Source organism: Oncorhynchus nerka, linkage group LG7 (genome assembly GCF_034236695.1).
Source record: "Oncorhynchus nerka isolate Pitt River linkage group LG7, Oner_Uvic_2.0, whole genome shotgun sequence".
Taxonomy (NCBI): Eukaryota; Metazoa; Chordata; class Actinopteri; order Salmoniformes; family Salmonidae; genus Oncorhynchus; species Oncorhynchus nerka.
In genome coordinates this window covers 81,005,483-81,027,968 of record NC_088402.1, presented here as the reverse complement: position 1 = coordinate 81,027,968, position 22,486 = coordinate 81,005,483, and the positions used below count along the sequence as shown (strand labels likewise).

Genomic DNA, 22,486 nt, shown 5'->3' with positions numbered 1-22,486 from the left:
AAAGGATCTTGTTACACATGGTCTGAGTCCTTTAGGTGCCTTTTGGCAAACTCCAAGCGGGCTGTCATGTGTCTTTTACTGAGGAGTGGCTTCCGTCTGGCCACTCTACCATAAAGGTCTGATTGAGTGCTCCACAGAGGAGCTCTGGAGCTCTGTCAGAGTGACCAATGCGTTTTTGGTCACCTACCTGATCTAGGAAGGGTCTATGTGGTTCCAAACTTCTTCCATTTAAGAATGATGGAGCCCACTGTATTCTTGGGTACCTTCAATACTGCAGAAATGTTTTGGTACCCTTCCCCAGATCTTTTCCTCGACACAATCCTGTCAGAGCGCTACAGACAATTCCTTCAACGTCATGGCTTGGTTTTGCTCCGACATGCACTGTCAACTGTGAGACCTAATATAGACAGGTGTTTGCCTTTCCAAATCATGTCCAATGAATTGAATTTACCACAGGTGGACTCCAATCAAGCAGTACAAACATCAAGGATGATCAATGGAAACAGGATGTCCCTGAGCTCAATTTCAAGTCTCATAGCAAAGGGTCTGAATACTTATGTAAATAAGGTATGTTTATTTTTTATAAATTTGCACAAAAAAAACATTTCGCTTTGTCATTATGGGGTATTGTGTGTGTGAACTGATGATACTTCTTGTAAATGTTGATCCATTTTAGAATAAGGCTGTAACGTAACAAAATGAGTGAAAGGGGAAGAGGTATAAATACTTTCTGAACGCACTGTACATTTTTACAGTTAAAATACATGTTTTGTCCTACCCGCAGTATACGGTCTGATATACCACGGCTTTCGGCCAATCAGCATTCAGGTCTCGAACCACCCAGTTTATAATATAACTATTACTATAGATCTATTTGGAATATTATATTGCATTCTTACCTCTTGCAGTGTGTGAGGATCTTAATCCTACCTGCAGTTTCTCTCTACAGTACAATAACAATCTGTGGAGGACTATACTGCATTCTTACCTCTTGCAGTGTGTGAGGATCTTGATCCTACCTGCAGTTTCTCTCTACAGTACAATAACAATCTGTGGAGGACTAACAATCTGCAGTGTGAGGATCTATCCTACTGCATTCTTACAGTACAATAACTCTTGCAGTGTGTGTGGATCTTGATCCTACATGCAGTTTCTCTCTACAGTACAATAACAATCTGTGGAGGACTATACTGCATTCTTACATCTTGCAGTGTGTGAGGATCTTGATCCTACCTGCAGTTTCTCTCTACAGTACAATAACAATCTGTGGAGGACTATACTGCATTCTTACCTCTTGCAGTGTGTGAGGATCTTGATCCTACCTGCAGTTTCTCTCTACAGTACAATAACAATCTGTGGAGGACTATACTGCATTCTTACCTCTTGCAGTGTGTGAGGATCTTGATCCTACCTGCAGTTTCTCTCTACAGTACAATAACAATCTGTGGAGGACTATACTGCATTCTTACCTCTTGCAGTGTGTGAGGATCTTGATCCTACCTGCAGTTTCTCTCTACAGTGCAATAATAATCTGTGGAGGACTATACTGCATTCTTACATCTTGCAGTGTGTGAGGATCTTGATCCTACCTGCAGTTTCTCTCTACAGTACAATAATAATCTGTGGAGGACTATACTGCAGTCTTACCTCTTGCAGTGTGTGAGGATCTTGGGTTCGGAACGGGCGCAGCCAGTGGGGTTGATCATGAGGGGCAGCTCCATCAGAGGGTGGCGACCATAACGGAACACATAGTTCTGGCAGTTCTCCACTCCAGGCAACTGATAATGTAACACACAGGATGTTAGTGAAGTTAACGATGAAATAACATTGTCTATCTCTCAGATGAAACCTTATTTCCTCTACAGTGCACTACTGTTAACCAAAGTCCTGGTGACTCTGGTCAAAAGGACTCAAAGTAGGGCACTGTATGGCTTAATAGGGTGACATTGGAGACACAGACATTGATATTATGGAAACAAATGAGAGCAGAGGGGAAAAACAAAATGGCGATGCCGCTTTCCCTTAGGACTTCTTACCGACTCAGTGATGCGCAGCACGGCGTGGACAGTGAGGCCGTACATCTCCTCTGCCTTCACGTGATCAGTGAACAGTTTCAGCATGGCAGACTCTTCTCTCAGCTTAGCTACAGACTGAACCACTCTGTCCCAGATTCCTAGAGGAAACACAGGACATGGTTACAGACCAGATTAGTAAATAGCAGAGGTGGAGTCAATTTCATTTAAATTACAGAAATGGCTGGGATTGCAATGAAATTCTGAATTAAAGGCAATTTAGACATATTAACCTGAACTGTGGTCAGTTCTGTGACTACACATTTCAACAGAGGGGCAGCGAGAGCAGGGTGTGGGGACAGACTTTAAGAATGTACCTTCTGGGCTGGTGTCGCGGTAGTGCAGGTCCTCCTGTCCATGCTCCAGCACCCGTACCTCGAACATCGGCCTTCCCTCCGTCTCGCTGATACGGCAACGATACCGACACCGGCGATTAGGCACCCGCGTGCTCCAGTAGATCCTGGTAGCCTCGAAGCCCACGGGGAAGATGGCGGTCGGGGAGTGGAAGGCTTGCATCTGAGATGGCAGGAGCTGACCTACGGCGTGGAAGATGAGGCCACCTACGCGGAACAGGTGGATGCGGTCGCCGCGTTGTAAGATACTGGCGATCTGCTTGACCTCGTCTCTCTCGATGTAAACGCGTCGGAACACGGCAAAGCCTGTCAGCTCCTCCTCGCTGGGTCCTTTCAGTTTGTGTTGGGTGCACAGCATGGTCTTGTCCCTGAAGAACATACAGCGGGCTCGGATGCCGCAGGTGAAGTGGTAGACGTTGGGGCAGCGCAGGCGGTTGCAGCTGTTGGTAGCACCAGTCTTCTGGCAGCAGGCACAGCGGGTGCGGAGACCGCGCCTCAATGCCATTTCTACGTTCATCAGCGCGCCTCCCTGCGTCTCGTACACCTCCGTGCTCCACAGGGCGCAGTTGAGATGAACCCACAGGTCCACATCGATGTTGAGGAGCCTGGCGGGGCCGTCTGTGGCGCCATCGCCCTCCTCATGGCAGAAGCAGCACTTGCGTTTGTCCCGGGGCAGCTTGTCAGGTCTCAGGGTGATGCGGAGACGCTCCATGAGCTCTGAGACCCCACGACTGCTCTCCTTCTTGGAACCTCCTTTACGGATGGTGATGACGATCTGGAGACGCTTCCAGCGGAGGCCCTTCCACTTTTTCACCTTGGGCCGGACCACCATCTCCTCAGGGTCGGGGGAGAGGGGCCTGCTGCGGTGCTTCACCTTGGGGGAGGTCACCTCCAGGCTGGGGGTTGGGGAGGTGGGGATGTCCTGGGGGGCTGGCTGATCAGCATGCTTGGCATCATAGTCTGCCTCAGCACTAGCATCAGGAGGAGGAAGGATGGCTTCAGCGTCAGGCTCTATTTTGATCTGAACAGGGGTGGTGGCAGGCTCTGTTTTGACCTGAATGGTGGTCTGAGCAGGGCTGGAGGGAGCTTGAGAGGGAGATGCTGGCTGGGTGGTGGAGGGGAGGCTGGCTGGGTGGTGGAGGGGGAGGCTGGCTGGGTTGGAGGCTCAGTCTCACTAGTAAGAGCAGGGGCAGGAGGTGGAGGAGAAGGAGAGGAGGGCGGGGAGTCTTCAACAGGGACGACAGGAAGGTGGCGTACATCCAGGTCAGACACGTTAGTTGTATAACAGTGCTGAACCGGTTTGTCCTCCTGCTCCGGCAACTCCTGAGAGAGAAATGAAAGTGTTTTTAGGGATCATCTCCCGGTCACTGACAAAAAGAAAGCCATGTGCAAAGGTCTCCAGCTAACCAGACTAATAGTAATTGATTGGATTTACAGTGGCTTTTTTCCTATGTTGTTGCCTTGCAACCTGGATTTTGGGGAATTTTGTATCATTTGATTTACACAACATGCCTACCACTTTGAAGATGCAAAATATTTTTTTATTGTGAAAACAAAAAAAGATAAAAAAACAGAAAACTTGAGCGTACATAGCTATTCATCCCCCCAAAGTCAATCCTTTGTAGAGTCACCTTTTGCAGCAATCACAGCTGCAAGTCTCTTGGGCTGTATCTCTAAGCTTGGCACATCTTTCCACTGCAATTTTTGCCCATTCTTCAAGGCAAAACTTCTCCAGTTGGATGAGTTCCGCTGGTGTACAGCAATATTTAAGTCATAGCACAGATTCTCAATTGGATTGAGGTCTGCGCTTTGACTAGGCCATTCCAAGACATGGAACTCGAGTATTGCTTTAGCAGTATGCTTAGGGTCATTGTCCTGCTGGGAGGTGAACCTCCGTCCCAGTCTCAAATCTCTGGAAGACAGAAACAGGTTTCCCTCAGGAACTTCCCTGTATTTAGCACCATCAAACATTCCTTCAATTCTGACGAGTTTACAAGTCCCTGCCGATGAAAAACATCCCCACAGCATGATGCTGCCATCAGGTTGATTCACTGTAGGGATAGAAAACTCGAGGTGATGAGATGTTGGGTTTGGGCCAGACAGAGTTTTGCTTAATGGCCAAAAAGCTCAATTTTAGTCTCATCTGACCAGAGTACCTTCTTCCATATGTTTGGGGAGCCTCCCATATGCCTTTTTGGCAAACACCAAATGTGTTTGCTTACTTTTTCTTTTTCTGGCCACTCTTCCGTAAAGCCCAGCTCTGTAGAGTGAATAGCTTAAAGTGGTCCTATGGACAGATACTCCAATCTCTGCTGTGGAGCTTTACAGCTCCTTCAGGGTTATCTTTGGTCTCTTTGTTGCCCCTCTGATTAATGCCCTCCTTGCCTGGTCCGTGAGTTTTGGTGGGCAGCCCTCTTTTGGCAGGTTTGTTGTGGTGCCATATTCTTTACATTTTTTAATAATGGATTTAACGGTGCTCTGTAGGATGTTCAAAGTTTCTGATATTTTTTTATAACCCAACCCTGATCTGTACCTCTTCACAACTTTGTCCTTGACCTGTTTGGAGAGCTACTTGGGTTGTCATGGTGCCGCTTGCTTGGTGGTGCCCCTTGCTTAGTAGTGTTGCAGACTCTGGGGCCTTTCAGAACAGGTGTATATATACACTGAGATCATATGACACTTAGATGAAGTTCACCTGTGTGTAATCTAACTAATTATGTGACTTCTGAAGGTAACTGGTTGCACCAGATCTTATTTAGGCGCTTCATAGCAAAGGGGTGAATACAAATGCACACCACTTTTCCTTTTATTTATTTTTTAAATAAGTACTTTTTTTCTCCATTTCACTTCACCAATTTGGACTATTTTGTGTATGTCCATTACGTAAAAATCATAAAATTACAGGCTGTAATGCAACAAAATAGGAAAAAACGCCAAGGGATGTGAATACTTTTGCAAGGCACTGTATATAGCTATTTCCAGATGCTCAAAGGATTTTACATAATAAGGGATAAAGGGTCATTTTTGGAATGTTAAGTATAGACAAGCACAGATTTATATGAGCATACTATTAAAATATTTGAGCTAAAATATAATGATAATTATAAACTGGGTATTTCAAGCCCTGAATGCTGATTGGCTGACAGCCGTGGTATATCAGACCATATACCACAGGTATGACAAAACATTTTTACTGTTCTAATTATGTTGGTAACCAGTTTATAATAGCATTAAGGCACTCCGCGTTGCGTCGTGCTTAAGAACAGCCCTTAGCCGTGGTATATTGGTCATATACCACACCCCCTCTGGCCTAGTTGTTTAAATATAGCTACATCATAAATATACAAGGTTATATCATAGGGAGACTGTACAGGGATGTGATCAGGATAAGGATGTTGGCGTAGCGATAGGTCTGCAGACTCAGTTGTCCCGAGTCTGCACAACACTGCCAGGACCTAGAATCAATGTAGACAAGTTTTTAAATTCTATATCTCTTGACACATTCATGAAAATAGTCATGGCCTCTAAATCTTGAAGTTGCATACTGGACCCAAATCCAAATAAACTACTGAAAGAGCTGCTTCCTGTGCTTGGCCCTCCTACGCTGAACATAGCAAACGGCTACCAATCCACCGGATGTGTACCGAACTCACTAAAAGTGGCAATAATACATTTCTCTTGAACAAGCCAAATCTTGACCCAGAAATTGTAAAAACACTCAAATCGGCCTTAATCGAATCTCCCATTCCTCTAAAAAAAAAAATGAAAAAGCTGTTGCGCAGTAACTCACTGCCTTCCTGAAGACAAATAATGTTTTTGAAACGCTTCAACAGTCTGGTTTTAGATCCCATCATAGCACTGAGACTGCACTCGTGAAGGTGGTAAATTACCTTTTAATGGCGTCAATCTGCATCTGTCCTCGTGCACTTAGACCTCAGAGCTGCTTTTGACACCATCGATCACCACAGTCTTTTGGAGAGATTGGAAACCCTAATTGGTCTACACGGACAAGTTCTTGCCTGGTTTAGATCTTATCTGTCGGGAAAGATATCAGTTTGTCTCTCTGGATGGTTTGTCCTCTGACAAATCAATTGTAAATGTCGGTGTTCATCAAGGTTCCGTTTTAGGACCAATATTGTTTTCACTATATATTTTACCTCTTGGTGATGTCAATCGGAAACATAATGTTAACTTTCACTGCTATGTGGACGATACACACAGCTGTACATTTCGATGAAACACGGTGAAGCCCCAAAATTTCCTACCGTGGAAGTTTGTGTTTCAGACATAAAGAAGTGGATGGCGGTAAAAGTTTTACTTTTAAACTCAGACAATTTAAACTGACTCTACTACGAGGGCTGAGTCACTGGCTTACTAGTGCTCTTCCATGCCATCCCTAGGAGGGTTGAGTCACTGACGTGATTTCCCTGTCCGGGTTGGCGCCCCCTTGGGCTCATCCGGTGGTGATCTTTGTGGGCCTTACTCAACCTGGTCTCAGGGTAATAGGTTGGTGGTCTGTTGATATCCCTCTAGTGGTGTGGGGGCTGTGCAACTGCCTGGTTGGCCCTGTTCGGGGGTATCAGATGGGGCCACAGTGTCTCCCGACCCCTCCTGTCTCAGCCTCCAGTATTTATGCTGCAATAGTTCATGTGTCAGGGGGCAAGGGTCAGTCTGTTATATCTGGTGTAATTCTCCCGTCTTATCTGGTGTCCTGTGGGAATTTAAGTATGCTCCCTCTAATTCTCTCTCTCTCCCTCTCCTCCCGGAGGACCTGAGCCCTAGGACCATGCCTCAGGACTACCTGGCCTGATGACTCCTTGCTGTCCCCAGTCCGTCTGGTCGTGCTGCTGCTCCCGTTTCAACTGTTCTGCCTGTGGCTATAGAACCCTGACCTGTTCACCGGATGTGCCACCTTGTCCCAGACCTGCTGTTTTCTAATCTCTCTACCGCACGCACCTGCTGTCTCAAACTCCGAATGCTCGGCTATGAAAAACCAACTGACATTTACTCCTGAGGCGCTGACCTGTTGCCCCCTCTACAACCACTGTGATTATTATTATTTGACCCTGCTGGTCATCTATGAACATTTGAACATCTTGGCCATGTTATGTTATAATCTCCACCCAGCACAGCCAGAAGAGGACTGGCCACCCCTCAGAGCCTGGTTCCTCTCTAGGCTTCTTCCTAGGTTCCTTCCTAGGTTCCTAGGGAGTTTTCCCTAGCCACCGTTCCTCTACATCTGCATTGCTTGCTGTTTGGGGTTTTAGGCTGGGTTTCTGTATAGCTTTATAAATACATGTGATTGATTGATTCTATATTATTGGAGAATAAATATAAAAAAGTAAGCCTTTCTGATTAATCAGGAAATATCCCATTCCTGAAATAAATAGAATGCAGTGGGACGTACCTGTTTGATGAGTGAGAGGATGTCCACCTGTTTCTTCAGAGTGCAGCCTGGCAGAGAAATATCAAACTGTCTCAGCCACTCTGCATTCTGGCTGGGTGAACTACCTTCTATACCACCAGTCTTCACACACAGGGCACCTGAGGGGAGACTTCACTGTTACCATGATTGGTTTCATCAATAAATGTATCTGACCATTTCATGTTCTGTTTCTCCAATACATTTATCTAGCTAACCATGTTCTCCAAAGTAAGACGGGGTAAATTCAACCTGGAGAAACTTTAAACTCAGGATGAGCTTATCCTCCTCACTAAACCTTAGGTTTCTGGTTAGATCAATATTTAGTAGGTAACAACATTGTATCTGCATTATATTTGGGACTTTCTAAGTGTGAAGATAAATATAATACAAGTCAGCTGGAGGTCCAGTACCTGGTTGTACGGGTTCTTTGCCGGGTCCTGAGGCTCCTGCCCTGCCTGGGCTGGGAGAGAAAGCTACCTCATAGGAACCAGGCATCCGTATGTGCAGCAGCTGAGCCACCACCACCATCACATGGTTCAGATTCTAGAGAAATATACATCAACCAATCATTCAAGATCTTGGTTGTTTTCAATGAGACACAGCTCATGGTTCAGTTCAGGCAGGAGATCACCTGGTGCCACATCGGTTTGTGTCATATTGCCAAACATGACGCAACAATTACCATAGGAGTTGGCAAGACAGCACAAACTGATCTGGGACCAGTCTAGATAGGAGAGGGGTTGAAGTGAAAGTGAGAGTGGGTAGGAAAGGGGTGTAAGGATGGAAGGGGGTTAGCTCGGTACCTTGGCTGCAGCGGAGGACAGTGTGAAGGTCACAGCAACCTCGTTGCTCTTGGCTTTGTCCCAGGGGTTGGTTGTAGACACCGCCTTGCCATCAGCTGCTTCAAACGGCTTGTTCTCTGGAAACACTGGACAAGGACAGAAAAAAGGTGACGTGGACTGGCAAGACAGAGTGAATCCATAAGTAAGTTATTTCAGAAGTGATAAAACAAATATTTGTTTTATGTACATTTTAAAGTATTTTAGTTATTGAGCAATGCTCTTAGATGCTCAAGAATCACCTACAATAAGTGCATTTTCAACAAATATATTTTTTATGCCTGTATAGTGGTCCTACCAGGGATGGCAGTGCGGGGGATGAGTGGTATGGTAGGGGAGATGGTTCTCTCCATCTCCTCCTCTTTGGGTTCTCGAAAGCGAGGGAAGCGTAGCGCCTCGTCACCTAAGTCACACTCAGGAGAGGAAGCTGGGACAATACTATCTGGAGCATCACTGTCCTCATCACTTTCCATTCTGAAAGATACAGGGAAGGTCATGTCTGAGATTAACGTCATACTAAATAACTATTCATTATTATTGGAGTACTTTTTTAGTATTGAGAGCAAAATTGATGCTCTCCATCCTGGAAAATACAGTTGGTCAGTCTAAAGGCCACACTGGGTAATATAATGGGAGGTAATATACATGGCAGAGAAGTAGAGGAGGATGGTCGCCCTCAAAATATTGAGGGAAAGTTTAAAACAGTAACAGCAATGTGATCCCAATAAAAGCATGTCATCCCATTGGCTTAGGCCATTTAAAAAGTTATTTTCTCAAATGTATTTTCACCCATCCTCCTTCAAAACGCTTTAAATCACTAACACAGCCGTCACTGATACGGTACATGTCACGCAGAGACGCAGGATTCAGACAGGCTCTGTATCATACCTGATGTCCTCGTTCTGGTTGTGAGGTGGGGTGGGGAGCGCAGCTAAAATATCCACACTCTTTACCTCCTCAGTCACAGAATCTACAGGCAAATTATAGAGATACAACTATTAACATACTGTTCAGCTGCTCATCAAGTCGGACTGCACTCTACAAAATACTTACATTGGTCCTTCGAGCCGGATGGGAACACAAAATTGCTGAGGGTTTTAGATTACACAATTCACTACCTGAATTTTGGGGTGGCTGTACAAAACCCCACAGACGTTCAGAAGGGAGACTAAGTGTGATTTTATTTTTAATAAAAATAAATAAAAGCCTCTTCTTACCCATAGTGTCCTCCGTTTCCTGTTCCTCAGTCAGCTCCTCCACAGCTGTAGCCCCGTTGAGCAATTTGTGCTGCACCGAGGGGGGTGGTGTGGGGGGCAGGGAAGACGGGGGTGTCGGTGGATTACTAAGGTTACTCTGTTAGGATATAGGGTTAGCCAAGGTTACACAGTTGACAGTGGGATAATTGAGAGCAATAAAAGTGCTTGTTGTCATTTGCACATCTTCTTAAACTTAGTTGCTGGGCGAGTGAATACATACTGAACAAAAATAGAAACACAACATGTAAAGTGTAGGTCCCATGTTTTATGAGATGAAATAAAGGATCCCAGAAATGTTTCATACGCACAAAAGGCACATTTCTCTCAAATTTGGTGCACAAATGTGTTTACATCTCTGTTAGTGAGCATTTATCCTTTGCCAAGACAATCCATGCACCTAACAGCTGTGGCATATGAAGAAGCTGATTTAAACAGCATGATCATTACACAGGTGCACCTTGTGCTGGGGACAATAACGGGCCACACTAAAATCTGCAGTTTTGTCACACAACACCAAAGATGTCTCAAGTTGAGGGAGCGTGCAATTGACATGCAGACTGCAGGAATGTCCACCAGAGCTTTTGCCAGAGAATTGAATGTTCATTTCCTCCGACATCATTTTAGAGAATTTGGCAGTACATCCAACAGCCCTCACAACCCGCAGACCACGCGTAACCACGCCAGCCCAGGACCTCCACATCAGTCTTCTTCACCTGCGGGATCGTCTGGAACCAGCTACCCAGACAGCTGATGAAACTGAGGAGTATTTCTTTCTGTAATAAAGCCCTTTTGTGGGGAAAAACTAATTCTGATTGGCTGGGCTTAGCTCCCCAGCGGTAGGGCCCTCCCAGGCCCAGCCATGCACTCTGCCCCTGCCAAGTCATGTGAAATCCATTGATTAGGATCTAATGAATTTATTTAAATTGACTGATTTCCTTTTATAAACTGTAACTCAGTAAAATCGTTGAAATTGTTGCATGTTGCTTTTATAGTTTTGTTCAGTATACACACTAATACTCCTGCATCAAGAGCAATATGCAGCTGGAAATTTGGACCACAACAATAAGTCCATGCTGTACACATCAGGTTGCTTAACGGAACATACCTTGGTGAGCAGCTGAGAGTAGTAGTCTGGGATGTTCCCCAGTAATGCATTTCCAAAGGAGCCCTTGAGCTGGGCCTTGCCGTTGGCTGGGCTGCTGCCGAAGGGGGCGAACAGGTCCAGACTGGCAGTGATGGAGGGCTCCATCAGGGGAAGGAGAGAAAGGCCCTGGAAGAAAAGAATGACAAAAAACTGTTACGTTTTTGTCACAGCAACAAAACAAGCCACATTAGGTATTACTGTCAACAGTGGCATCCTACCAAACATGCACTGTGTAAATAAAGTTGTTTTTTTTATAATGCTTTTCATCACACATTAATTGAAAAAAATATATACAGTTCCACCCTTTCATTAAATTCAAGTGTCACACTACATTTCAGTGAGAAAAGGTGTTACCTGTTTCAGTTGTTTCATCAGGGTCTCAGTGCTCTTCCCAATCTCCTCTTTCTTCTTCTTACGGGACTGGGGTGCTCGTTCTCCAGGCTTGTTGGATCGCTTTGCCTTGGCAACAGGAGCCCTCTTTGTGATGGACTGCAGATCCTGAGACAAACAAAAGCAATGAAGCAATTCATTGGCACAAATTCATCCACTTCAACTTTTAAAATAGAAGTAGATCTGTAGGCATCCATGGCACTGTTTTAAGCATCAATTTGTTCCCATGTTCTTACCCAAATTGTGTGCAACACCGGTTAAACTCTAATATTCCTCAAAACACAGGGACGGGATAAGGACCTTGGCGTTTGATGAAAAACAGCAGCTTTTTGGGGGAATAATAACCTCCATGCCAAGTAAAAATGACTGACATGGCAGATTCTGACCGGACAAAATTTATAGATGTCGTCTTTTGTGAACGTAATTACATTACCAGACCTCCCCCAGTAAAACTAAACCTGTCCAAATAGGGCTTGAGTCTATTTCTATGACTAGTACCTACTAGTTTTCAACATGGAGAAGACAGACATCCGTAACGGACAGGATATATCCGACTCACCTCCATATTGCGTGGAGTCCCCTGTAGTTTCTGCTCCAGCATGGCCAGCTTGCTGTTGATGTGTCCGTTTATCTCATTGTGGATGCCCTCAGAGGGCCTCTGAGCGGCCAGCTGCAGATTCTTGGTCCTCAGAAGCTTCTGCAGTAGCTGTTGTCCTGTCTCAGTCCTAGGGACGTGGGGTCCAGGGTCCCCTCCTAGTCCAGGACCATTGTTACCAAACCCTCCAACCGGCTCCCCAGTCACCTCCCTTTTGATGGCCCCAGAGTGAGGACCACTACTTCCTTCCCCGTCACAAGTCAACTCTCTGGGCTCCTGTTTGATGTTCTGTAGGGTCATCTTACACAGAGTTCCCTCTCTGGAGACTGGTGGAGGTTGAGGACCACCCTGGTTCACTGAGCCCTGTTGTGGATGCTGTTGCAGTCCATTCTCGCCCTTCTGAGGCGAAAGTCTATTCGGGGGGACTTGACTCTGGGTTGTGTCGCCACTTTCGGCCTTAAGACCAGGGTAGTCCAGGGGACTCTTGGATGCTCCAGGCGACCTGAGAGGAGAGGGCTTGCTCTGACTGTAAGGACTACGTTTCCCAGCTGCCCCGTCGGTTACAGACGGAGAGGCAACGTGGGTGGAGTGTGGCGTGCCTGGGGTAGCTGGGCTCATGCCTGCTTCCGGTTTCTGGACTGAGGATCCTGCAGGGGAGCCTGCGTGGGAGGGAGAGCCCTGGAAACGTTTTTGAGCCATGTGGAGCTGTTGTTGCTGGTGTTGCATGACTTGGTTTGGGTTGGGTTGACGCATCCCCAACCCCTGTGTCATGGCGTGCCGCTGGGGGTCTCCTGGGGAGTTGGCCAGGGGCTGACGGGGAGACACGGGCCTGATCTGGCAGCCTTGGGGGGGCCCACCACGTACCTGACCCATGGGGGAGCGAGTCATGGGCAGCTGGCCTCTCATCTGGTGTTGTTGGGCCTGTTGCTGCATCATCTGCTGCTGTTGGACACTCAAGGCGTACTGAGGTGAGGCTCCTGGCTGCTGCTGTTGGACTACAGGTCCCATGATCCCTTGCTGCTGCAGCTGAGGAGTCACCACGCCTGGTGGTTGGCCGGGGGCTATCATCCCTGGTTGTTGCGTGGAGCCCAATCCCCCTGGTTTCCCCAGAGCTCCTCCATAGTGCATCTGCTGGGCCTCCAGACCTCCAGGCATTCTCTGGATCTGTCCCACCTGCTGCCCCAGACCAGGGGGCCCCTGGGGCCTCATCTGCCCTGACTGTCCCTGACACACCTGGAGCCTCATCATCTGGCCCTGTTGTTGTTGCTGCAGTTGGAGCTGGCGCTGTTGGATCATGGCCTGGATGTGCTGGATCTGCTGGTTGGGGGTGAGGTGTCGGAGCTGGGGGTTCTGGGCTATGATAGCCTGGATGTTGACTGGGGTGCGTATCTGACCGGGTGGAACTCCAGGTCTCTGGCCAGGCATCATGACCTGCTGCTGGGTTCTCAGCATGCCCATCATGGCCTGCTGCTTTTGCTGCTGGGCCTGCTGTGCCATGAGGGCCTGTTGCTGGGGACTAGGGTGGCCTGGCATACCAGGGACAGGTTGAGGCTGACCAGGGTGGTTCTGTTGACCTATCACATTCTGCATCTGGCCCATACTGTCATGTTGTTGTTGTTGCTGTTGTCCAATTGGGTCTTGGGCTTGCTGCATAAGATTATGTTGTTGTCGTTGTTGCTGTTGTTGTTGGGCCATGAAACACATCTGCTGTCCTTCCTGCTTGACGGTGACCAAACCAGACTTTGAGGGATCAGCATTGAGGGAACTCTGTCGCTGTAAAGACGTTTGTTGATGAAGCTGCTGTTGCTGCTGTGGTTGCTGCTGTTGTACTTGGGGATGCATGCCAACCTGTTGGTAACCAGCTTGCTGTTGAAGTCCAGCTTGAGTATTTTGAGGAGGTTGTTGTTGCTGTAATGCCGGCTGCTGCTGCTGGGCCATGTACTGCTGCTGTTGTCCCACTGCCGCCTGTTGCTCTCCAGATGCCCCTGGTTGGGTCATCTGGCCCGGGATTGAAGGTCCAGGTCCACCCTGCTGTGGAGGGGTCCTAGAAATAGGACTAAGGATGCCACCCTCCCCCTGCTGCAGCACCTCAGCTGGTTGAGGGGTGACCCGAGTGCTCCCCCCTGCTGAAGCTGGAGAAGAGCCCATTTGACCTGGGGTGGCAGGTTGAGAGAGTCCTCCCTGGGAGTCTTGAGACTGGTTGGGTTGGCTGATGAAGCCCTGTGGTGGTGGTTGAATGAGCTGTTGTTGTGCCACTTGTTGCTGCTGCTGTAGCTTCAGTTGCTGCTGCGCCAACATGCGCTGAGCCAGGATTTGTTGTTGTTGAGGTGTGAGCTGGGCCTGGCCAGGTCCTCTGAGTCCGTGGAGCTGAGGGGGTCCCACTACTCCCTGCTCACCCATCATGAGCTGAGGCCTCTGTTGCTGCTGTATACCTGTCTGGGCCCCCGTCATGCCTAAAGGCTGGTTCATAGGCTGCCCTCCCATCAGGGTCTGCGGTGGCTGGGGCACAGCCTGGCCTGGTACTGTAATCTGGGGCAACATGGCCTGGTTGGGCATCATTCCCTGTTGGAGGTTTGGTTGTTGACCCATCAGAGGGTTACCCATGATGCCTGGCTGTGATTGTGGCAACATACCTGCTTGGCCACCTGGATGTGGCATGGGCTGCTGGCCTTGCATCATCGCCTGTTGTTGCTGCTGCTGTTGTAGTTTCTGAATTATCTGCATCCTGTGTTGTCTCTCCTGGAGAAGTCTTGGGTCTGCTCCTTGGACTCCTCCTGGACCCTGGGGGAAGAACGCTGCAGGTGGACCACCAGGAGGACCAGGAGGTCTAACTCCCAGAGTTCCAAGGTGCTGGCCTCCTCCCAAGAACGGCTGCCCCTGTGGGGGCATTCGGACGGGCATACCTCCCTGGGGCATGATTCCTGGAGGTTGGCTTATCACAGGAGCCCCTTGCTGGCCCATCATCTGCCCAGGCATCTTGGAGAGACTGTGGGGCCCCTGAGTAGAGGGCCCTGGGGCCAGGAGACCAGAGCACTGCTGGTGCTGCTGCTGCTTGCTTCTGTACTCTGCAATCAAGTTGGTGTGTTCCTTCTGCTGCTTTCTCACCTGAATCACAGCAAGAGATACGGGTTAACAGGTGCCTAATACCATCTTAAGACTGGAAACATGAGGGTTGGTGGATGGATGGAGAGGGTAAGGATTTTCAGAGTTTCTTCCCCACCTGGTCCAGCTGTTTCTGGATCTTGCTTTGCTCCTCAGTGACCAGTTTGAGTTTCTCTGCGTCAGCCTCGGCGAACTCACGGCCTGCCTTCTTGGCAGTGCGCTGCTTGGCACACAGAGCCTTGCGGGACTTGCGGTGAGCTCCGATCTGCTCCTCCAGGAACTTCAGCTGCATCTGCAGCAGCTGCTGGGTGTGCAGGAGCCACTCTTCATACTGGTGCTGCTCTGCATCGTCTGGTAGGGAGAACAGGGGGTGATTAGTTGACCAATTCAAATCAGGTTGGCTTGTACTGGAATATATCAAATATGTGCAATGGCTGGGGGTACTCAAGGAGAGGTATGGGAAACACTGGACTACATCAACTAACTGAAATACATTTAAGTATTAGAAAGATTAAACACTTGTAGAACTTACTGATGATCCCTTGTACAAACTGGGGAGGGTTGGGTCTTGATTGTGTTGGGTCACTGCATTCCCCTTCCTGAAAATAAAAAGTACTCAAAATATATAAAATCAACTAAACGAATCAAGTGATTGTGTTTTGAAGATCCCATAGCAATTGATCTGCTTTACAAAATAAATATTATGAACACATATTGTCCTGGTTATGTTTGAGGTCATTGACCTGTACCTTAGATGGGCCAGATGCGAGTTGACCCTGAGGGTCTCCTGTTCCTGGCGCTGAAGCTAGTCTCTGGGCCAACAGAGAGACCTGTTGCCTGTTGATGCCAGAGGGAACCCCCATTGGGTCCTGTGCCAAAACTCTCTTGATGCCCTTCAGTGCCACCATCTTCGCCTTGGCGATGGGATCCATGATGTCGTCCGTCACAAACTTGTCTAGATCTGTGAGCAAGCAGAAACACCAGGTCAAATATATGAAAGGAAAGCGTCATGATTCAAACAAGAGTCATGATTCAAACAAGAGTCATGATTCAAACAAGAGTCATGATTCAAACAAGAGTCATGATTCAAACAATCTCAAGAACTCATATGTATTTACCTTTATCAGGGAAGAAGTTATTAGCCAGAGCTGACTGTTTGACAATCTGCTGCGGCTGAGGGTTGAGTCCTGGGTGAATGCCACCAGGCTGCCCCACCCTCATCACTCCTTGTTGCTGAGCCATGGCAGCCATGTGCTGCGGCGTTATCCCAGGTTGTCCCATGAGTCTTTGCTGCTGCAAAAGGTGTGGAGGGCGTGGCACCATACCTGGCAGTCCCATCATGCTCTGGGGTGGGGGGCGGTGGTGCTGGGGCAGCATGATATGTCCAGGACCCCCCTGGGGGTTGGGGTGGCCTCCCATATGCCCCCCCATCGCCCCCTGGTGGAGGGAGCTGAGCTGCTGCTGTTGCTGCTGCTGCTGCTGTTTCTGGAGCTCCTTCTTCTCGTGCTCCAGCAGGTCCTGGATCAGCAAGGGAAGCTCGCTGGCTTCCAGGGAGCTTTCAACTTTGTCTAGATCCACGGCAGGGGAGTGCTGTCCCCCTCCGTCGGGCAGCGCCAGGGGGTCCTCCCCCAGGGAGGATAATGAATCAGCCTGACCCGGCAGAGGGTATGGGAGCCCTCCTAACCGCACAGAGCTCAGTGAAGCACCCTGGTTCTCTGGTTGAGTGGAGGGTTTGTTTGTTTGAAGGAGCATGGAGACAGCATCTCCCATCTCATCCTTCACCACAGCATGGCCTGGCTCCAGCTTTATCCTGGAAGTGACGGCAGACTCAGAGGAGGACGGATGGAGAGTTGAGGAGTTCATGGAACCCCCTGTGTTTGGGGTTGGGTTTTGCTCAACTTTCGGTTTCTGTTCCACTTTGTTGTCCTGAGCCCCAGAGGTACCTGGAGTTTCACCCTCTGCTTCCACCAACCGCAGCTGGTCCGAGAACACATCCTTGGGGTCCCCTTGGTCCAGCTCGGGGTCCGTATAAGCCAGCAGGTCAAACTCGTCACTGTTGAGTAAGTCGTCTAGGTGTGGGTCCGTGGTTTCCAGGTTGTCAAGATTACCCAGGTCGTCGTCACCCTTATCAGGGTCTAGATCCAGAGCCAGATCATCCTCATCTTCCACTCCTCCATCCCCGGGGGCATCTCCTAGCCCTTTGGGGGCAAACGGGTCCTCCAGGTCAGGCTCGGGAAGATCAACACTAGATTCCCCTGGAACTCCAGCCTGGGTCTCTGTGGAGGTCTGGTGCTGCTGCCCAGAGTGAGAGCTGAGAGTGTTAGGGGTCTGAGGAGTGCCTGTCTGGGATTGGAGATGGGGTTGTTGTTGCTGCTGCGACGAGCCAGTGCTCTGCTGTGGCATTAATAGACCCATACTACCCTGCTGTAGCCCCAGCCGTGAGTCTCTGACCCCCTCTGTCTGAGGGTCCATACCTTGAGGCACTGGATGCTGAACAAACTGGCTGGGGGCCATTTCCTGCTGCTGGGGGATGTAGAGGGGGGGCCGTTGCTGGGGCCCTCGTTGGGGAATCTGGGGCCCCAGGGGCAGCCTCTGGGAGTTGTGCCTTAGCTCGATGAACTGTGGTGGGGGTCCTCCGGGGTCCATGCTTTGCTGCATGGGTTCCCCTCCAGGGCAAGGCACCAGGCCACGGGGGTTAGCCATACCCTGCTGCATGGCCTGCTGGATGTTGAGGGGAGCGTTGAGGTGGTGGCTGGGGCCCACACCCTCCATGCCAGGCTGAGGGAAGCGACGGGGACCTGGGCCCTGCTGCCACTGCCCAGGGAACTGAGGACGACCATACATGCCCTGGGGGTTGGGTGGCCCTGGTTGTCTACAAAAGACAAATACAGACAAATGCAAAACATGTACAGCGAGCTAATGAGAAAGTATTGTGCACAAAAGTTATCTTTGCTAAAAACAACTCCGGATGGCATTTATTTCAATGTACAGCTATGTGTGCATTTAAGAAATAGACGTAAAGAGAAGGGGGGGGTGCATACCTGAGCTGGTTGGGGTCCATCATGGCAGGGGTCCCTGGGGGTGGCGGACAGCCAACATCCATGGGACCCACAGCATGGGACATCTTCCCTGCCAATGATGCCTGGGAACCAGCAGCAGTAACGGCACGGTCCTATAGGAACAAACAAGGACCTACTATTAATTCAAAACTATCAATCCCCTCAGGAGCATTTAAAACAAAATACTAAGAACCCGCTGAGAAGGGTTCAGTAAGGCTAACTGTAGCAAAACGTTTTGCAATAGGAAGGACAAAAAAAGTGTTGTTATTGGACAGGTACTGCCTCCCAGTTTCAAAACATTTTTGAACACAACCCAAGTTGATTTCAGACATTGGTTGACATAACAGTGTACCTGTGGGTAGGGTGGTGGAGCACGGTGGGCTTTGTCTTGCTGATATGCTGCCATGTCTCCTCCAGGCCAACCGGTGACAGCACTGCTGGTTGCTGCAGCCTCTTTCTCCTGCCGGATTGAGTTTCGCTGCATCTGCTGCCGGATCAAAAACTCCCTCAGTTTCTGTCGCTATCAGAGGAAAATAAGAAATACAGGCCAGAGGTCGTCAGGACAAAAAAAATGACAAATATTTACCTGTAGATGTTGAAGGATTCAGAAGCCCTGTGGTGGAATAAAAGATCCTCATCAAATAGAACATGTACCTGTCTGTGCTTCTCCAACTCAGAGGGGCTGAGGCCCAGTAGTGAAGGATCCTGAACTGCTGACATGTCGGGCATCTCCTGGGCACCGGGCATAGCCCCCAGGGGGTGAGGTGCCTCCGGGGGGGGGGGCTGTGGGGTTCTGCTGGAGGGGCATCCTGGAGTGGAAGTCGGCACCTATAGTCTGAGTCTGTTGTTGTTGGAGTTGTTGCTGTTGTTGGAGGAGTTGTTGTTGATGTTGTTGGAGGAGTTGTTGTTGTTGCTGCTGGGCCATTTGATAGGCTATGTTGGGGCCCCGGCTGAACCCATGCGGCCCAGAGGGTTTCCCAGAGAGGGGGTCCCCCACAGGGGTGGACGACGGGGGAGTGAGGGAGGCTGGTTGGGGTGAGGTGAGCCTCTGAAGCTGGGGGTGCCCTCAGGAGCAGCAGAGGTGGGCCGGGGGGCTTGTGCAGAGCAGCGAAGGGGTCCCTGGACTGAGGGCGTGAGGGGGCAGGAGTAGGGATCAGGGGACTGGAAGCGGGAGGTGGAAGCTGGGGACTGGACAGAGAATGCGTCGTTGGAGGGGCTCCAGGAGTGAGGGGGGAGAGGGAGCTGCCCTGGGACTGGGGGCTGGAGGGGACCCTGGGGCAGGACTCCTGCTGAGTCTGGGGGTGCCTCTGCTGGGGGAGGGGGGAGCAGCTGTCCCCAGACTGGGGCCTTGGGGTGAGGGGAGGCTGGGCATAGGGGTCCTGGAACGGGGTGGAAGTGGACTGGCGGTAGCCCTCAGAGGGGTGGTTGGGTGAGGCTCCGGGATGGAGTACCACCCCACTCTCTCCTTGGTGCATCCGTGGTGTCATGGGAGCCTTGAACAAGCCATCCCCAGAGTCCAGCATCCCTGCAGGGGAGCCCGTGTTACTCAGGTCCTGACGTCCCGTGGAGGAGGAGCGGGGAGAGGGTCCCCCGCTCATATCAGCCCTGTACTGCCCATGTCCCATCCCAGAAGGCGAGGACACCTGAGAGGGGGAGGAACCGTATTCTGGACGCCCCATCCCCTGCTGCTGGCCTCGGAACGAGTCTCCATAGTGGGTGGTGTGGGGCGGGGAGAAGAGAGGAGAGTCCCCGGGCCCTCCACCCCTGGACCGAGGGCTTTCTGGGGGGCCTAAGTGCTCCTGAGAGCCCTGCTGTGACTGGGACAGGTGACCCTGAATCTGCTGTTGCTGCGGCCTGAAGAAGGGGTCGACCTGCTGAGCCCGCCGGGGATTCCCTGGCTGCATGTCGAAGGGGCCAAGGCTAGCCGGGTGTCCCTGAGGGGCCTGTGGCCCGGGGTGGGGGTAACCTGAGGAAGAGGCCTGGCCCTGCATGGGGCTGGAGGCGGCCTGGTGGGAGGAGTATGGGGTGGAGGGGTGGGGTGACTGTGGAGGCAGCTTGGCAAAGGGATCTGTCCGCATATCTGCCGATGCCGAGCCCGGGGTCTTGACAGGACCGTCAGGGAAGAAGGTGGAAGAGGATCCCGAGTCAGGGTGGAAAGGGAAGGGGCTCTCCGCCGAGCTGGGTTGGGAGGAGGTGGAGACAGAACCTGAGGGCGGGGGGATCTGGAGGTGCAGGCTGGGACGTTCACCTTTGACCCGAACACCACCACCCCCCTCGGTCTTGATAGGCCGACACACCTGGCTCTCTGCCTGCTGTGGAATGAGAAGAGACAGTTGGAGAGAATGAGGTTGCATACAGTGACAACCTTTTGCTTTGGGCTGGTTTCCTGAAGATGAAGACTTTCCTGAAGAAGTGGACTTAGTTTAGAAGTGGGATTGATCTGGGTCAACGAAGCTGGCCCTATGAATCAATGCTCTGGCCTAAACTCTCACCTTCTGTGCCTTGTTGATCCGCTGAGCCGCTCGATTGTCTTTGGCCTTTTGCAGGAAAGGAACCTTGTCAGCAGCTGAAATCTTCCTCCAGATCTTCATGATCTGTTTACAGCGACTGGACCAGTCTGTCAGAGAGGATCACAACTTACATTATTTCTATACCAGTCAACTGAAGTGAAAACATTTGATATTTGGTTCATTTTCAGAGATAAAAGTTTGTTTCATTAGAACTCTGGAAGCACCATCTCATTAAGAGCAAACAAATACATAAAAATTAGAATATTCCACGTTTTCATAGTCTTTTATTTTTACTCTTAACTCACCTGGGTAGTCCCGTCTGAGAGTGGGGAAGTTTGTGTTTGCGTAGAGTACAGGGGAGATGGTGGACATCTCTCCTAGCTCCTCGTCCTTCTCCCAGCGCTGGAGGCTGCGCTGGTTATAGGACAGCCCGTCTCCATCTGCCTCGGTCGGGGTAGGAGGGGTGGAGGGGGTGGCTGGGGTGGAGGGGTTGGCCCACGGGCTCTCCTCTCCGCCATCTGGACTGAACAGGCCACCCCTTTCCCGCATGTCAAAGAAGGGAGACTGAGAAAGTCCAGGGAAGGAGTCCATCATACCAGCAGAGGGCAGCGATACTGAAAGAGATCAGCTTGTATGAAAGACATGTCCTGTTTTACCATGACCTTTGAACGGCCATGAGCGGTTCCTGAACATAAAGGGACCTTTACAACAACAAACTATTGCTCCATATAGCATCACACTGTTCCCCTTGTCTAGTCCTTTCTCTAAGTCAGATGTCTAAGTTCAACATCACACTCATTTCTACTTCCTCTAAAAGTGCGCTCTCTAGGTATGATAGTGTGAAAGGGTATCGATTCCCCCTAGCAGCGCTCAGGTCTGTACCACTCACTACCTGTGAGAAGGCTCCTCTGTGGCAGACTGCTGCAGTTCATCTCCCCCTTTCCTCCCTCGAGGATGGGCCTCATGCTGCTCTGTAGGGACCCTCCTAGAGACACTCCCTCTGATGACCCCAGGACCTTCCTGAAGAACTGCTCAGAGTCCTGACTCTCCATGCCCTCAGGAAGTCCTGGGAGAGAGAAAAAACAAGAGTGTAGGACAGTGGGCAAAAACATCCACCAAGACCAAATTCCTAGCATGTCAAAACACAATTCCTGTAAGTTAGTAGAAAAGAAAGTTTTGAAGTGTCAATTTTATTACATTTACATTACAATTGGCAACATTTTAGCATCTATGATATCTTACCTTCATTTTTCTCCTTTTCGGAGCCTTGAGGATCCGTTGAGCCCTGATCTTTGACAGCTGAAGACAACACTGATCCCTCGACCTGAGCCTGTGATCCCTCACCCCCCTCCTGCTTCAGGTGCATCCCAGCCCCCATCGCTCGCTCCCGGACCTCCACTGTGTCAGGAGCGGTGGGTCTGGCCCCCTGTGCATGAGGCAGTGGAGGACGTAGGAGACCCATGGCCCCATGATGCCTCTGTCCTGGGGTAACCAGGAGAGCCTTTTTACTCAGGTCCATCAGTTGTTTACCAAAGAATGCCTCCTACACACACATAGACAGAGAGAGAATGATGATGTTAGCCTATATGGAGTTGAATGGTCACTAGACACTATGGGCTGGTTTCCCAGACACAGATTAAGTCTAGCCTTGGACTAAGAAGCAACATCAATCGAGAATCTCAATTGAGCACGCTTTGTAGTCCATTAGGCTAAATTTGTATCGGGGAAACTGGTCCTTTAG

At 49.9% G+C, this 22,486-nt stretch overlaps 1 protein-coding gene across 1 annotated transcript in view; it reads right to left on the bottom strand.

Annotated features, from left to right (window-relative positions):
- Nucleotides 1-22,486, bottom strand: part of LOC115132488 (histone-lysine N-methyltransferase 2D-like) — a 51,699-nt gene that overhangs the window by 4,041 nt on the left and 25,172 nt on the right. Inside the window, 29 exon segments of the mRNA XM_065020854.1 lie at nucleotides 1,648-1,778; nucleotides 2,037-2,173; nucleotides 2,390-3,566; nucleotides 3,569-3,748; nucleotides 7,833-7,969; nucleotides 8,261-8,393; nucleotides 8,654-8,778; nucleotides 8,988-9,163; nucleotides 9,578-9,659; nucleotides 9,907-10,042; nucleotides 11,051-11,215; nucleotides 11,444-11,587; nucleotides 12,039-15,179; nucleotides 15,295-15,527; nucleotides 15,709-15,775; nucleotides 15,926-16,137; nucleotides 16,295-18,048; nucleotides 18,218-18,348; nucleotides 18,588-18,755; nucleotides 18,890-19,037; nucleotides 19,039-19,249; nucleotides 19,252-19,314; nucleotides 19,317-19,378; nucleotides 19,380-19,449; nucleotides 19,452-20,547; nucleotides 20,728-20,852; nucleotides 21,051-21,359; nucleotides 21,638-21,811; nucleotides 21,988-22,288. Coding sequence (XP_064876926.1) covers nucleotides 1,648-1,778; nucleotides 2,037-2,173; nucleotides 2,390-3,566; nucleotides 3,569-3,748; nucleotides 7,833-7,969; nucleotides 8,261-8,393; nucleotides 8,654-8,778; nucleotides 8,988-9,163; nucleotides 9,578-9,659; nucleotides 9,907-10,042; nucleotides 11,051-11,215; nucleotides 11,444-11,587; nucleotides 12,039-15,179; nucleotides 15,295-15,527; nucleotides 15,709-15,775; nucleotides 15,926-16,137; nucleotides 16,295-18,048; nucleotides 18,218-18,348; nucleotides 18,588-18,755; nucleotides 18,890-19,037; nucleotides 19,039-19,249; nucleotides 19,252-19,314; nucleotides 19,317-19,378; nucleotides 19,380-19,449; nucleotides 19,452-20,547; nucleotides 20,728-20,852; nucleotides 21,051-21,359; nucleotides 21,638-21,811; nucleotides 21,988-22,288 — 10,988 coding nt within the window.